We start from the raw sequence: 17,286 nt of genomic DNA, 5'->3' as shown, positions 1-17,286 counted from the left end.
GTACAAATGCATTGATAAAAGTTTGGCTGAAGAATTGAGCTTGCATTTTATATTTCAATGCCTAAACCTACTTTGCCAAATAAGCCATTTGCAAGTTAAATTCAAATAAAATCTGGTACACCGAGTTATCTGATTGCACATGCAATGTAACAATTCGGATTCCCCAGACTAAAAACACTGTTACTATGCCTCGTGATTCGGGGCAAGATTTTGCATAGCGACCACCATCTCTGGAATGAACTGGTTCCTTTGTGCCTCTCTTAATCATTGAGAACAGTGAAATGTTGCAAGGCATCTCTTATGTAACTAAGCAAAAGCTTGTCCCGAATCCTGAGGTATAGCAACAGTGTTTTTAGTATGGAAAATTCAAATTGTTATGTTAACGTGAATTTAAAGAACTCAGTGTACCAGATTTTATTCAAATTTAATTCACAAAAGGCTTAATAGAAAGCTTAACCTCATGTAGTTAAAATTTCCTAAGGTTTCAAGACTTTTACGAGTTTCAATTCCTTTGAACTTATAACGTGGGAATTGAAGAATATCAATTTTCTGCTCTGATTACTTACGGCAAGTTTGGATGGGCAGGATTCCCAGAATGCCCTTGTCTCCTCAGCATGGGCTTTCTTCTCGTCAATGTTACGTTGGAGTGTCTCCCAAGCTTTACTGCTCTCACTCAGGAGACTGAACTCTGTGCTTCCCTGCAGAGATAAAGGTTCCAACACACAGACCTGTATAAAACACTTCCAGTCTTTATCAGAGGTTTGGACAACCTCAGGATGAGACTGCAAGCTGCAAAACTTCCCAGAAAGTCTTTGCAAGTCCATGCCAGAGTCTCTGTACCCTACGCCTCGGCACATGTCTCTAGTGTAATCATACGGTACCTAACAGCAGATTTCATATGGCACATCTAGAGAAATCTAGGGGTGCTAGCAGTTTTGAGAAGTTGGCTCCTTCACTTAACTGTCAATCATTTCAGTTGTCATCAAAAAGGGTACAGGTGCATACCTACACAAAATCAACCCATACTAACTTGTCCTAGGGCCCAACTTCAGCAAATAGTCCTGCCTGTTAAACTTATGTGGTTAGCTCAAAACAGCTGGGAACAAATTTTCATGCCTTACCTGTCTATGACAGGTAAGGCATTTGGCTGGTAACCTACTTTTGCATAGCAAGTTTTTAATTCACCGCCAAAATTGCTGCAAATGTGAAACTGGAACCTGATTATCACCTGGGCATAGTAATTCTTTAGTTTCCCCAGGAGGTAGGCATAGGATTTGACTCTGTCCAAGGGCAGCTTCATTACGCCCCGCAGTGGCGCACCATAGCTGGCTGGTTTCTCCTCGTTCAAGAGCTCCGTGAAGACGGCCTCGTGCTTCGAGAGTGCATCACTGGATGACAAGACATTCAAAGATGACTGTTATCAACACAGCACGGACATACAAGGAGGGTAGCCACAGCTGAAATGTTGCTAAGATTTATTAGAGGTTAGAATTACTGTGCTGGATTACTGGATTACTTGCTCGACAATTAAAGTTACGAGAATGAAGGCTGTGTTAACAATGCGGTAGAACAGTGCACTGGCACACTTTTGTGGCGTGTTTAAAATTTTGTTTTCTTTTTTGAAAGGTGGAGAAATATATCATGGTACAGCCAGTGAGAATTGAATTTACCTTCCAACTTTCCCCATGTGAGTGAATCCGCCAATGGTAACAAAGTTGCAGACATAGATGGCGTACTGTTCAAAGACTGCCCGATATTCCATTCCACCCTTCAGAATGGCCAATTCCGTAAGGTCGCGGCTTCGCTGGACAGCTGCTGTCAGGCCAATGGAATTGTGGGCCACAGTTGTGCCAAGTAACGAAAAGAGGTCTATAATTTGTCGGAATGGCTGCTGATAGATGGTCCCTTCAAGTACTTTGTTGATGTCTGCATAAAGAAATCACCAATGCTACGTAATGTACATACACTGTACTCTTACATACAAGCCATTTTGTACGAATATGTAAGTGCTTCATCTGAAGTAGGAACCAAATACTTTTCGAAAAGTGGACCTGTCTGCTGAAGTCTGTAAAAGTAATTTTGACTAATAACACCACTTTGGTTGGGAAAAGAAAGCCACGTAAATGTCTCGAGACTACCATCAATTATAAAGCCAGAGATGAGTTATCTTGCTGCTAAATACGCTGTGTGCCTAAGCAAAGCATGTGTACGTAAGCTACAGTAGTACTAATGATATTTGCAGGCCGTGCAGGCTCCTAGTCAGTGTGGACAACGATCTTCTCAAATATTTGCTGGCTCTGATATGCCTTAACAATTGTACCCAGATCCTATCTTTTCTAGCTCACTAGCATTCAAACCAGCAATAATCAATCCCTTTACATATTCTGCCATCAACACATTTTTTCCAAGATCGGCTTCCTACATGGAGATGTATAAACACAACATTCTGGAACACAGACAGCATCCACAGCTGCTCAATGTACCTGCCCCACTGAGAGCCTTGATGATGGTGGAGCGCGTCGTGGTCAGCTGGTAGTGGAGCAGTCTCTCCGAGGTGGCCAGCTCGTGCAGAATGGCCGTGAACCCAGAGGCGTTCTTGTCGGCGATGCATGCACACAGGTCGGAGGCAGCAGTGACAAACTGAGCCCAACCACACTGGAACAGGTCACCAAAGAATCACACTCAGAAATAATGATTAAAAATGTTTCAACATACCACCAGAATGATAGAAACAGAGGGAAGGAATGGTATGCATAGTGTGCATCAGTGCACAGAGAACAGTTCAAATAATATATACATGTACATGTATTCTACATGTATTTGTAAAAGTATCACATTCTGCCCATGTCAGAATTAGTTTTCAACAATGGTGCTATTATTAAAACGAATACATTTTTAACAAGTACTAGATTTCAGTTTACTATACACATCTCAAAAAACAGCATTTTTCAGGGTCTCCCTGACAAGATTGTGGTCTTTCATGAACCTGTAAGCTTCATTAATACAGTTAGACATTTTTGATGATTTAAGTTTGAATTGGGTGTCAAGGTTTGCTTTCTTTGTTTTGGCTTTTGTTACCATGAAGGTAACAATGTGATGTAATACTACAGAAGTTACGTCAGGCTACAAACAGTACAGCGCAATGATTGTTGTCAAGATGTTTTTGGCAATTGTCTGTCAAAAAAGTCCCACATTGGCCACTTGCAGCCCAAGGGGTGCAGAATTGTGGAGCAACATCGTACTGACCTTTCTGATGAAGGCCAGCTTTTCTGGTTGCTTGGCTCTGGCTGCATATTTGACCGTTGGCCCTTTGGCAATGCTGGACATGGGCCTCTTCTTGCTGGCCTCTTTGTTCTCCTTGAGGGGGCTGCTTTCCGGCGTGCCGGTACGGCCTTCGCTCTTCAACTCTTGGAGACTGGCAGTTGATTAAAATAAACAAGTCGCCATCAGAGATTAACAGACTGGTGATAAACAAAGACATCTAAAGAGGCTTTGTTTTCTTGGTTCAAGCAAAACATTTGCTAAGGCAGGTACGTAAATATCTTGATTGATGATATTCTTATGTATTACACAAAAATTTATCATATTATTAAAATAATTAATTAAAATTAATTATTAATAATAATTTATTAGAAAGTTATTAGAAAATCACACAAAATTGTACATGTAATTGATTTGTCAGTCAGCTTTGGTATTATACTTCATAGCATACTTCAAGAATACGAGTGACTAAACAGAGAAACTTCAAAAGGAAATCTATATATCACAGGTTTCAAACTATTAGGACAACTTGGCTGAAACTGGCATGGCCTTTCCCCAAAACCAGTTCAATAGAACCAGTTCAACACAATGTACATGTATCAATAGCTGTAATTCATTACACAAAAGCTGTGTCTGGATTGCTTTACTGTGGCCAGCAATCACATATCTATGGGAAATCTATGGGAAATGGCTATCCTCACCAGCCAGTGGCTTCCTTTATGCATGTTACTCCAGGCCATGTAGCCAGGTACATGTACATCAGACATGGCTGACATTGATCTATCCTGTATGTGTATAATAACATGAAACTGCCCCAGAGTAACAAATGCATACAGGTACTTGTACCTTGGTTGTTTTCCTAGATAATATATGTCTGGCTGGCAGCTGTTACCATCTGCTAGCAGGAGAGTATGGGTGCTTCCAGCAGCTGCATCCCATACCAGGGCATTATTAGGCATCTGGAAAATAACAAAGGAGGACATGAGAGCCATGAGTTTTAGGACTATATGTACATGTACCTAGTACATGTACCGGTACTGTACATGTACATGTAACTTTACCACCAAGAGGCTCAATGACCAACTGATGTGGACCCAAAAAACATGGAACCAGAAATAAAAGGGCAAATTCACTTGTGTGTACAATGAAATAATTTATTTTTCAATAATTCAACTCAAAAGGACGGCCAGAAAACAAATTTCTCCTATTGCATCATTAGTTTTAAGAAGACAAAGCAAGGTTGCAGGCACACTGGATGTGCACACATGTATGCTTGCAGCTGTGCCCACTGCAATGATCAGGGTGCATTCCACTAACAAACACGTACACAACATGTAAACGCTGTCAAAAGTGCCAACAATTTCCGGTTTATTTAAACTCTGGCTTCCAAGGAATTTTTTTTACAGTGTACAGGTGTACAAGTACATGTACCTGTTCACTTGGCAGTGCCCTGGACAATATTTCTGATAGATGACACCATACTGAATAAGTATCAAATTTTGAGTCCTGTCTTTACGCTGATAAAACTTCTCAGAATGAGAAAATTTGGGGCTTGCACAGGACACATGGTGCAAAGAATTTAAAAGAAACATACAACACAAATTTGTTCCATTTTCACCTTAATCCTCTTTGGTATGAGCTGACCATTGTGTCCAAGTTGACCATCAGAGTTGCTGCCCCAGGAGTAAGCATGACCACTGCTTGTTATGGCCATCGAGTGGCTCGGTCCAGCGGTCACCCGGACGACACCCTTATTTGCCAATTGCTTGATAACCAGGGGTTGTGCTCTGTATTAAGAGGAACAAGTACATGTGCATGTTGAGTGCCAACCACTAGAAAAGAAATCAAAAGTTGACACAAACCCTTGTAAGGGCTTCAACCTGATGGATATCTGGATGTATCTTGTAGACACTCTGTAAGCCATTCGGAGTAATTTCGGACACTCTTTGTTGTCATTGAATGTGTAAAAAAAAATCAAACCTGGATTAATGCCCTGTTTCACAATCCGTGGCAACTAACTTTTGAGGCCCTGGTTTACAAAATTTTACACGTACTCAAACCTTGCGTCGTGTACAGACATGACAGAAGAAAACAGCTCAATGTGTATGACATTTACCCTAAATCTATGTTTGTGAAAAGTGAAAGAGGAACATCACCTCAAATCCCAAACTGTATGGTACCAGAGCATTAAGCAGTACAGTGTATTTCTCAATGAACACTCAATCTGCAATTCATATAGATCTACACAGGCACATCACATGCATTACTAATTTGTCACGGCCGACAGCCCTAGTCTCTGTATTGCAAGCAGCATGACCAAATTTTGTTATTGCTGTCAGATAACTCGCCTGTAAAATGTCAAGCAGAAGCTCATTCCTGATGCTGCCAGACAGGGTTATCAAATCTGGCAGGAATGGCATCCGTAAGTTTATCAGGGTAACTGAATATGTGGTTTGCCATGGGATATACATGTACATGCAATAACTTCATGTACATGTATACAGTTTCAAAATACAACTCATGTACTGTACATGTAGGTATACAGGTACAAGTACATGTACGGTACATTTTGGAAAATCTCATTCAGGTATAGTACCATATATATGTACATGTATGTAAACGTGCGTATTAAGCCTGTACATCTCATCCAACCTGTAAGTGTAAAGGATTCAGGACTGTTAGAGTTAAATTAACAGGGGTGAGATTAAGCGATGATAAAAATAGCCGAAAACAGCTGAAAAATGGCATAAAGAGCTGAACTGTGAAAATCTCGTATACTTTTGTACCCAGCCAGTGAGGAAAAAAAAGCTGAAATCCGTAATAAAAAACTGAAATCAGCTAAAAAGCTGAGAAATCTCACCCCTGCTAATTACTAAATGTATTATACATGTACATGTACCAGTACACTGTGAACAGTCCAAGCAAAATATCTCACCTTTTCACATTTCGTTTTTTTGTCGAAACTGTTTTTACCCACCCACCCCTATTTTCGATAAATCAGATCAAACTTACGGATTGCTCGCATGGCATGCATAATTCAGGCGAGTGAAAAGATCGATTTGTTTTTCCTTTTCTGAAAAAAATGTACCTTGACCCACCCACCCACTATTTTGAAAAAATTAAAACATCAAAAAATTTGAATGGCCACTGAGAAATTGACATTTGTTTTTCTTTTTTTGACCAATAGCTGCAGTTTTTAACCATTTTCCGGTTGAAATAATGTTTGATATAAAACTGAATATTCTTTTTGTGATCTGTACTTGCAGCTACAGTAATCAGCTTTAAAATGGTAGCCAGCATAAATACTTAATAAGATAAACTATTTTTGACCATCAGATTGACATTTCCCCTTGAACACATGGTTACCATGTTTCAGTATTAAAGGAATGCCAATTAGCAGAATTAAATACATAAACTCTGTGGAATACATACCGTACATGTACGTACGTGTACTGCATGCCATGCATACACGTACGTGTACATGTAGAGTGTATACATGTAATTAATTACAGAACTGTTGAAAGTTGGAGCAGATACATGTACAGGTAAACACCCTTGTCACTTGTCAGTTTCTGCACTGATTTTGCTTGTTCAGGCAAATTCACACAAGTTTTTACACAAGTACCAGTATGTGTTCATTGCTTTTGCGTATTTGTTTTGGAGTAGCTACATGTACACTGTACATGTATGTTTGCTATAATAAAGCACACCAAATAAAGTGCAATGGAAACCTACATGTACAATGCAAGTGTCTACATGTGTACATGTACATGTACCGGTACTAGTAGCACAGGTACATGTAGCTACTGTACATGTATCTACATGTACATGTACAGGTACCGCTACAAGTACAATGTACATGCGACGAGAAAACAACAACCCAGGTTAGTAGTCATCAGTTGAGAAAATAATTTGGTAACAATGCCCAACCAATTACCGGTACATGTAACGAGTGCCTGTGTCACCAGGAGAGTTTTGGTACTGGAAACGGTACAAGATGGGGTCCGCTCAATGGAGTAGCTGGGGGAGGGGTGGGGAGGGAAAGGGCAATGTACTTTTCAGGGGGGGAGCAAATTTCCATGTGCAGAGTACATGTACATACATGTATACTCATCAGCAACAGAGGCAGGGGTTAGTTTGAGATGCCAGTATTTTCACACTAATTGGAGATTTTCCTCTTGTACATCTTTTTCCATTCGTTTTGCTTGTCTTTCCGTTTTTCCTGAGCATTTCTCATTTTTTGGGGGGGGGGAAGCAATGCCAATCCTCCCAATGCCAACAGGTTGGATTATTGTGCACCCAAGTTTCATGCACACAGGTTGATCTAGTCATGCTGCTCAGGAAATGTATAATTGCTGACTCTTTCCTGGATTTACTCTCACCACAAAGAAATGCTGAATACATGTACATGTACCGTACTTTCTGATCACTTGTGCTCTGAGCTAATAAATAACTCCATTCAGATTAAAAAAAAAATTGCAAGTTCCAGGCTGGTGTTTGGCAATGACTAAGTGTTCTGGGCAAAACCCATTCGTAATTTACAGGTAACTTGGCCTGCCAAGGTACATGTACATTGGAGAAGGGTTCCCTGTGGTACATGCACATTGTACATTGGGACTTGAGCTTGGACTCAAGTCACAATTTCTTGATTTTACACTTCATGTATCGGTAGCACACGGAAAGAAAAAGGACCAGACTTTGATTTGGGAGAAAATGACTTTGGCAAATTTGATTTTTTTTGCTGAAAGTATGCAAGCACACAAAAAATCTACATGAATGACTTTCAATGTATGAATACAACACTCCTGCTTTTATAATTATACTGCTATTTTATATAAGAATGTGTATGAATGTGCATGTAAATCAAAGATACCATATGGTAGTAGCATTATGATGGAAAAATTAACAAAGACTCCCTCGGTCCGTCAGTATGACGTCACAAGGGGCAAATCAACCCTTTGTGCTATTCAATAATGCACAAAAATTCCCGGATGTCCGACCATGAGAATGGGTCAGACTTCCATGTATTTCCAAAACATGATGTTCATGTGGGTCATCACATGTACATGTCCTGTACATACATGGAGTAATGTGCACGTACACTGGTACGGCACCGTCCATTAATGAAATGCAATGTTGTGCATCATGAATACATGTAACGGTACATGTAATTCCACAATGTACAGTAGGCTCTTAGCAAATATCTGCAGAATCTACTAAAAAAAAACAAAACCAGGAAACATGCACTGCATTCCACTCAATGGGACAACTTTGCAATCTCCATGGTCTCCATGGCAAACCATAAATACATAAATTTTACCGGTACATACGGTGTCACCAACAGGAAACACCAATGCTACTGGTACATTATCTGCGATTTTAAGAGAATTGTCAACTTACAGAGTATACACGTACATGTACATGTACACAGGATTTCAACAAGAAACACCAAAATGACACTTTTTTCTTTTATAAGAGAGAAAAGTTGTTGAAGTCGTCAGAACAGAACAGTAACAGGTACTCCTGAACCTACAAATTATGCCAAAACTTGACATTTATGTTTTGGAAAGCCTTATTTTGAAATGGCAGCAGAGCTGGGATCAAGATCTAATCAACAGGAAAAGATGTAGTTGATATTTAAACAAGGAAATGTATGAGCTGCAAAAAGAGTTTATTTCTTTTTCCAAAATACATCTACATATATACATGTACCACACGTACATGTCCAGAAGACACATATGTACATGTACACATAAATCTTTTTTTTTATTCATGCCGGTACATGTACTAGTACGGTACCTACATGTACATGTACTGTAAGCACGGACATACCAGTACAGTGTACTGGTACATGTACATGTACATATACTGTACGTTGCTCAACTGTCATTCAAACACGAATACTGCATCTCCTCTAATGTCATGTACAGCTGTTGTTGAAGATGACCTCTGCAACTGGAGATTTCAACATCACTGTAGTTGAGAATTCAGTGATGCAAAGTTTATATGAGAGAGAAAAAACTAGATTTCTACTGTGTGAGTCATCACTCCAACATCATCTGCTCCAGCATGTGTGCATACTGCATAATAACTGCATAAAAGGTATGTGTGTGCACACAGCAAACAGGTTGTACCATACAATTCAACAGACTGTCTCACATACACACACTGTGACACACGTAACTGATCAAATGGTGCTGTTCTTCAAAGGTTGAATTCTTGTCAAATGCAGCTACATGTAGTTAGAAAATGTGCAACATTTTAAAAGAGTCACAACACTGATGGAATACATGTAATTTGTATACATTTACATGTATATGCTTACACAGCACTTTTAAAAGGCAAGTTCAGATTAGAACAAATCTTGGCCTAGAACCCCCAAAACACAAATGTGTGCCTGAGCACTGATGACTAGTGCCAAAATAAGCCTTCAGTAAAATTTGAATAAAACCTGGTAAAGAGTTATCATATTGCACATAAACATACCGGTAATAATTTGAATTCCGCAGACTGAAGACACTGTTGCTATACATGTAGCTCATGATTAGGGAAAAGCTTTTGCATACTGACTAGTGCTGACCACCATCTCTGGAATGGACTGGTTCCTTTGAGCTTTTCTTATAAATCCATTGAAAACAGTGTATTTGGTGCAAGGTGTCTCTTTCACGTATGTAGCTAAGCAAAAACTTACTCTGAATCACGAGGTACCAATATGGTAACAGTGTCTTTAGTCTAGGGACTTCAAATTATTACCTGTACCGGCATCTTCATGTGAATGTAAAGAGCTCAGTGTATCAGATTTTATTCAAATTTTATTCACAAAAGGCTTATTGTAAGATGTGGCCTGAGTGTTACTCTGATCTGAGCTGAAGGCAAATTATGAGGTTGGCTTTATGACATACGAGTACATACATGTACATGTACTCAACTGTGAGAAGGCCTCAAGATAAGCATAAAGTGCTGCAAAGGCCTTAAGGCATCTCCTTTCACCTGATTATTGATGGGGTACAGAGTAATACATGTATGCACATATGGCATGAACACTGTACTGGTATTACAATTGTGATGGCAGGGTGTGAACAAAGACATTATGGTTACACTTATTACTTGGTATCCAATACTTACCCGGTACCATACATGTACAGTGTATGTGTACCGGTACATGTTAGTTTGTAAAGTGGTGGACAGGAAGTAAAAGAAAATGGAGTCAGTCTTGAAAATATTGCAAAGAGGAATCTAAAAACATTTGTACTGGTATCTTTTGCTCGTTGAACATGAAGCTGTGTCCGTGTACACGTAGAAAAACAAGGAAAACCATGTAATGTTAGATCAGCATTAAACGGTGTCACATGCACTGTGCATGCACATTATGAATACTAACTTGTCAAGAGGGTCTCCCTGACCCAGCTGTCCATTGGCCCCCTTGCCCCAGCTCCAAACCTCTGTCTGCAAAGTTGAATCATCCAAAGGACCTTCCAGTGAAAACCTGATGTCGGACCCCTTGCCCAATTCGGGCTGGGATCCGCTGCTCATGAGCTCCTCAACCTCAATATCCTCTTGGTTGACGTCTTCAGTCAGGCTGAATTTCGACCTCAGGCTGACGGGGCTCAACAGCTTGCTTATCTTGGAGGCCACAGCTTGCGGTAGGCTGGCGAGGATTCGGTCCTTGGGGGAGGTCCTCTCAGCTGGTCTGGGAGGCTCTGAGAGCTGAAGGGGCTTCAACTGCTGTGCCAGGTACTTCTTTGCAGATGCACTGTCAAAGGATTCTGTGAAAGTGAGTCGTCGCTCTGACCGAATTGTTGGGGTTGGGGTGCTGGCACTATCTGCCTGATCATGGAAAACCTCCCCATTGGCCATTGGCTCCCCTTTCACGGCCTGTGCATCTTGACCTTTGTCCTCATCTACTGTGTATGTACCTTGGCTGTTATTGGAGTCCTCGGAATCACTCTTGGTCGCATCGTCCTTTTTGGCCGCTTGCCTTGCAGCAACATCGATACTGTCAGGCGAGAAGCTTCTCATCGAGGGCATCTCTTCGACAGAGCTGCTTGTGGTTCTTGTGTCCGTTATGATGACAATGTCCCCTTCCTCGTGGAGGGAGTAGATTTCATCTGTCAGCTGGAGGCTACTGGTGCCAGAACCTTCCTCATCCAGATCTCTCAGCCTGGTGCCACTCAGCTTGGAAGAGCGCACTTTCTGTACTACAGCCAGACTGTGGTTTGAGCCACACGCTATCTGTAACACCTTCTTCCCAACCAGGCCCTGTACCTTTCGTGGGGTCAGGACTGGTGTTGACCCCGTCCCGAGTCCCAGCTGCGGTCCAGTCCCCCATGCCCATATCTCGGTGCTGCTAGACAAGGCCAAGGTGTGTGAGTCACCGCATGAGATCTGTGTGATGATGGGGTCGGAATCGGTGTCGCTGATCTGCACCTGCTGTGGGGCGTTGGTTTTCTCTATCTGTCCGATCCCGCACTGCCCGCTGCTGGAGTCTCCCCAGCAGAAGACAATGCCGTCTGAGCACAGCACCGCCGTATGGTTGCCTCCGCATACCACATCGATGACGTTCTCCCCTTTCAGGTCTTGCACGAGCACGGGCTGCTTGGTGACGTCAGAGAACTTCTTGTGGCCCAGTTGACCGAGTTCCCCAGCCCCGTAGCAGTAGACAGCATGCTGATCAGTCAAGAAAGCAGAGTGTCTACTGCCCAGGGAGACCTTGATCACATTCTTGGTGTTGAGATTGGGATAGCTGTAGGGGGAGGTGCTGCTCAGGAAGCCCTTCCAGAAGTAAGCGACGGACTGCAGGCTCTGCTGCTGTTTGGCAGTATCTGCATCATCAGGCTCTCTGTAAGACCAAACAAATCAAAGGGATCATAAGAATTTTCAAGATAGAAATCATTTGTAATTCTGCACACTTCATGAAATACAGTAAATACAATTATGTACCTGTCCACATGTATAACAGTATAAAAAGATCTTTCTTCCCTAAGAAACATAAATGAAAAACACAAAGTGCCCACGGGACAAGGGGAACAACATTAACAGTAATCAAGTTATAAAAGCACATTATTTCAGTAAAAGTGAGTAAAACACTTAATCTCTGAGTATTCATGGATATTGTACACGTATTGTATGCACCAAACATAGCAACCGGTACATGCATTTTTACTGTCCATAATCCAAATTTTAATCTCTCACCAACCAGAACCAGATCTTAATTTCCAACCAAGTGGGAATTTAAAGTACAGTACATGTAAATACAGTATGTGCATGTATGCAATAAATGTGGAATTTCGGTAGTGCGGAAGATTTGTAGGAAGAAGCTTACAGATACATGTACATGTATAACACTACAGGTACAATGTACATGCATTTTGTCTAGCTAACGGTGAAATGTTCTTTCAACTACAACCAGAATTGTCTTTTTTAGATTATCCAAGGAGAATGTATCTCCATGGTCTCACAAACAAAGCAACACAACTGTATAGTATGTATGATCAACATGCCACTAACATCTGATATTGCTGCTATGCTACAACTGTACATTTACCAGTATGTCATGTATGTAAGTACTGTACATGTGTGTTAAGTCTTTGCATTCAACGGTGATTTGCATACATGTACAATAAATTTTACATACATTATATTGTATGAGGATGCAAGAACCCATCCACTGTACATGTACAAGATCTATACACACCGGTACAATTGTGCGTGCAAAGTGTACATGTACAATGTAATAAAAAAATGTGAATGTTTGTTAAAATGACAAGTGGTACATTTGATGTAGATATATTAAACACAAAATCCAAAAATTAGGGTACATGTATGTGTAGGCTATCATATCTTAACCACAACATGAAGCCCAATAGATGGACCATTTGCATATGAAATGCTATGTTAGCATACCAGTAGTAGGACAGAATTAATTAATATTCATGACTGAGCTTTCCATTCTAATTGGACATCATTGTCCTTACAGCATCTCACTACACTCAATGCAAACACCCTGTTGAGATCACAGTCTGTCAAATCTGTCACTGTTTGCGGTTTGGTGAGAGCCCATTTTATTCTGGCACTTTCGCGATCTTAAATTGAATGCCCAGTGGTCTAGAAGTGTCCACAGATTAGTCATCGGTCTAAGTGCTAGAGACGGTCTTTTTAGCCACAGGCAAGTTCATTTTTTTGCTAACAGATACACAGATAGTGGAAGTGCCAAAACTACATGGACACATACATGTACGTGCACACTGTACCGATACACGTATGCCAGACACTTCTTAATCGTGCTCATACATACCGGTTACATATACACATAGTTAAGCATCTGAGATGATGAAAAAATTGTTCACAGTGGAAAACGTGCTCGTCAAGTGCAGACATTGAAGCGTTTGGTATTAAACTATGATTTCTCACATTCATGTGTTGCAAGAGAAACTTCACGAGCAGAGCGGCTTCTGAAACAGCAACCGCTAATTACTAAAATAAATGATCTGAATACCGCACACTGGTTTTCATGCATACATGTACATTTACATGTGCTGCATAACAATTTTCATCTTATTTTGTTTATTGATACGAGTACATGTACATGTAGACTATACAAACAGGAATGTTGCCAGTCAATACATGTACATTAACATGTAGGGCCTAAAAAAAATCAAAGCCATATTTTTGCCTAATTTTATAAACGTACATGTACATGTATCTAGAATTCCAGATTTAAATATACATGTTGGGAAGATGCCAAATTTCAATGCGACAGTTTCACTTTGCTGTCAGGAATATTTCCTTAAAAAGGGTCCTTTTTCTCTTCAAATGGCAATAAACTCACAGGTTAAAAAAGAAATTAATTCCACAAGACTAAAAAAATGAATTTGCAAATTTACCGGTATTTCATGTGTTAAGCCGTATGTTTGATTATTTGCAAAATTATACCAACATGTGCATGAACTATACTTCATCACTGCATAAATTTGTCAGTTGTCTCATCATGGAGGAAGGAATAGATTCATACACTGTACTGCTACATGTAGTGTAACTGCTATGGTCTTCTGTGCTTTAATAAACAACAAATCAAGGAATTTCGCATGTCTGCCATACATGAACATGTACAGTTACTAATTTATTCCTAGCACGTATTACGAAACCCCCTGAGATGGCAATTATCTTCCAGTCAGCTGATTATGATCAATAGGGGACTGCCCCTGGCCATGAGGCCCCCCATCCTGTCAAGATTGATCCCCATTCATAAATACAATACCACATGACACCAGTGTACTGATTTACAATGTACATGTACAGTACATGTACATGTACCAGTAAGTTATGGCCAGCTGCTAGATCTATAGGGTGTCTTGTTTACAATGAATGACAGAGTTGGAAGGTTTGTTTAGAGGTTTTTTCTTCAGCAGTATGAAATTATAGCAATTATACACATACAGTATATTGTAGGATGTGGGAGTGGTGGGTTGGATGGGATCATGGGTTGCCTGGGAGTGAAGGTCAGTTACGGGTGATCTCATAACATACAGTGCATGGAGTCATCTCTTGGGTAAGCTCAAGGCACAGTCCCACGTCTGCAGCTGTCCATTACATTCTGGAAAAACAGGGTTCCTGCACCAAAAGGATGATTAAATTCCATGCTTTTCCATGACCAAAATGAAAATCCATGATCCAATAGTTGCAATTTCTTGAACTCTTCGGACTTTTACCTGTAAAGTTGCAAATGAAATCACACACTTTATGCACTTATTTCTAATAGAAATCACACAGTGTTTGAAGAACTTCCATGACATTTCCATGACTTTAATCATTTCTACAAAATTCCATGACTTTTCCAGGCCTGGAAAACAAACATGCATTTAAGACCAGTTCAGGAGAATGAACGCGGCAAGGTTATTATCAATGTTTGTTCTCCTGAGCAAGGTTTTAAACATTAACTTAGTTTAACACCGGATAAGCACATATTTATTCCCATTCATAAATACCTGTTTATTCAGAGTCAAAAGAAGTCAAGATATGGTATGATGGATTTCCAATGATATTGTTCTAAAATGTTACTTTCATTTTCCCAAACACCCTAACCCATTTTATGGTACATGTATGTTCCTTTTGAAAATTGTCCAATAGAATGTCCTTGTATATGGACTTGGCACGTGTGTTGCACGTTCTGCATGTTGTTTGAGACCAATAGGGATGGAGTAAACTTTCTCATATCCAGGTACATATACCAGCGCGTGTTTAACAAAGCGGGCATTATCACTTCTCAGCGGGTGTTGTCAATACACGGTCAAGTTGCAGGTTGTTGAACAGTGAAACTGTCTGAGGTACCGGTACAGGTATTTATGAAAGTCCATTTTAAAAAAAGATGATCTCTGTACTGTACAGAGATCATGCCAATACCGTTTTGACACTTTAGCAAAAACTGATTTACTGCCATGCAAGCAATCCGTGCTTAAACATGCATTAGTTGCACTGCTACATAGTACATTGTTTATGTACATGTAATGGAGGTACATGTTGTACATGTGCTGGTATGCATGTACATTGGTATTCTGGACCGACTAAGGCACACTTTGTTGATCTAGAGAGGCTGCAAAAGAAAACTCTAAAGAATTATTTTGGCTGGTGATCTTAGTTCTGCAAACCCTGTAAAGAAATTTGTCAAAAGTATGGGCTTCCGACTACATTGCTGATAGATTGGAACAACTCTTCTTCAATTTTGGCAAAATCCTCTTGGATTGCCAAACCTATTGGCATTGGCTCCCTCAAAACTGAAATTAGAACTTGCGAAATTTGAATCAGGTGTGTACTCTGAAATATATGTACTGGACTAACTGATATAAGAGGAGCTGTATCCCATCTCTTGTAGATGCACTTAATAAAAGTAATTAACATGTTTTCTGTTTCAGTGCTGGGTTTTTTGTTGGCTCTGGTTGCGTGGTGATGGTTTACTCTGCTCAAAAACTGGCTTATGCATACATGTACATGTACATGTACACAAAGGTGTCCGGCTGGTACCACGGATAAAAGATGGTTGTCCTGTGATAACCTGATATGTCTGGTCTTCCAGTCATAATTGTTTTGTTTTTGACTTGTGTCTTTTTGTCTTTGAATCCCATGCTCTTGCCACTTCTGTTACTTTTTGATACTTTTTTGCCATACATGTATTTTGTTGTGATTCGTATTGGTAATGTCCTTTGTACGTTTCTACATGTACCGGTAGTCTGTGGTCTGATAAGGAAAGTGAAAATGTATTCTTTTGTAAATGTATCACATTTCCATGTGTCCCGATTATTGTCATCTTTAGTCTTGTATTTCTTTGCATTGCTTTTCAACAAAATATGTGTATACGTTTTACGTAGATCAATCTTTTTATATATACATTACTTAACATTTATGTTTGAAGCAGTTACCATGGTAATTCCAGAATTGTGTGGTACACGTATGGTACATGTATATGAATACAAAAACGTAGGGTCATGGTAGAGTCTACTGATGATGACAAAGGCAGGTTGTACTAGTTTAAAATAAATGTGCACTGTACAATGGCTAAATGCATTGGCAGTACAACACTGTAGGTGTACCGGTAGTACCGGGTACCAAAACCCCACATGGGAATGAGCTGGGGAATCCTCAAGATTCTTGACGTCTAAGAAACAGTGCAGATCTTCAGCTCATGGGAGTAAGGCTTGGTTTCTTCTTCAGGATGAGTCACTCCGCCGGGAGAGTAGAAGATGGGTGATGTGGCAGGTGACCTCATTACCCAGGAGACCGGCTTAGCAACGCCACAGTTTGCTCTCCGTCTGCTTGGCCCTGCCTCACTCATGCATGAAGTGCTCAGGGAATTAAGGGAATGTACTGGTTTCCCTTGTGACCCTCTGCTGGGGTTTCTTGGGAAGTATTGTAGGCTGAAAGAAGGCGTGGACTGGCTCGAACATGTTGGAATGTGGATAGCGCAGAAGGAAAAGTGCTACAACACTCATTTAGATCCAAAATCATTTTTACCCTTAATAATCTGTCAACTTT

The 17,286-nt window shown here is 40.4% G+C and overlaps 1 protein-coding gene across 3 annotated transcripts in view; it reads right to left on the bottom strand.

Moving 5' to 3' along the window:
- als2 (alsin Rho guanine nucleotide exchange factor ALS2) overlaps positions 1 to 17,286 on the bottom strand; it is a 41,204-nt gene that overhangs the window by 18,979 nt on the left and 4,939 nt on the right. For all 3 annotated transcript variants that reach the window (XM_022223466.2, XM_087134117.1, XM_022223467.2), the window contains exons 2-9: positions 10,643 to 12,100; positions 4,880 to 5,048; positions 4,108 to 4,220; positions 3,247 to 3,415; positions 2,484 to 2,655; positions 1,671 to 1,926; positions 1,229 to 1,388; positions 567 to 698 (exon numbers count right to left, since the gene is read on the bottom strand). In XM_022223466.2, coding sequence (XP_022079158.2) covers positions 567 to 698; positions 1,229 to 1,388; positions 1,671 to 1,926; positions 2,484 to 2,655; positions 3,247 to 3,415; positions 4,108 to 4,220; positions 4,880 to 5,048; positions 10,643 to 12,100 — 2,629 coding nt within the window. The remainder of the gene's footprint in view (positions 1 to 566; positions 699 to 1,228; positions 1,389 to 1,670; positions 1,927 to 2,483; positions 2,656 to 3,246; positions 3,416 to 4,107; positions 4,221 to 4,879; positions 5,049 to 10,642; positions 12,101 to 17,286) is intronic.

This window comes from Acanthaster planci, linkage group LG03, assembly GCF_054643075.1.
Source record: "Acanthaster planci isolate LZ-2023a linkage group LG03, COTS_SCS, whole genome shotgun sequence".
NCBI classification, from domain to species: domain Eukaryota; kingdom Metazoa; phylum Echinodermata; class Asteroidea; order Valvatida; family Acanthasteridae; genus Acanthaster; species Acanthaster planci.
Note: the sequence above shows the minus strand (reverse complement) of the source record. Positions and strands in the feature narration are given on the sequence as shown.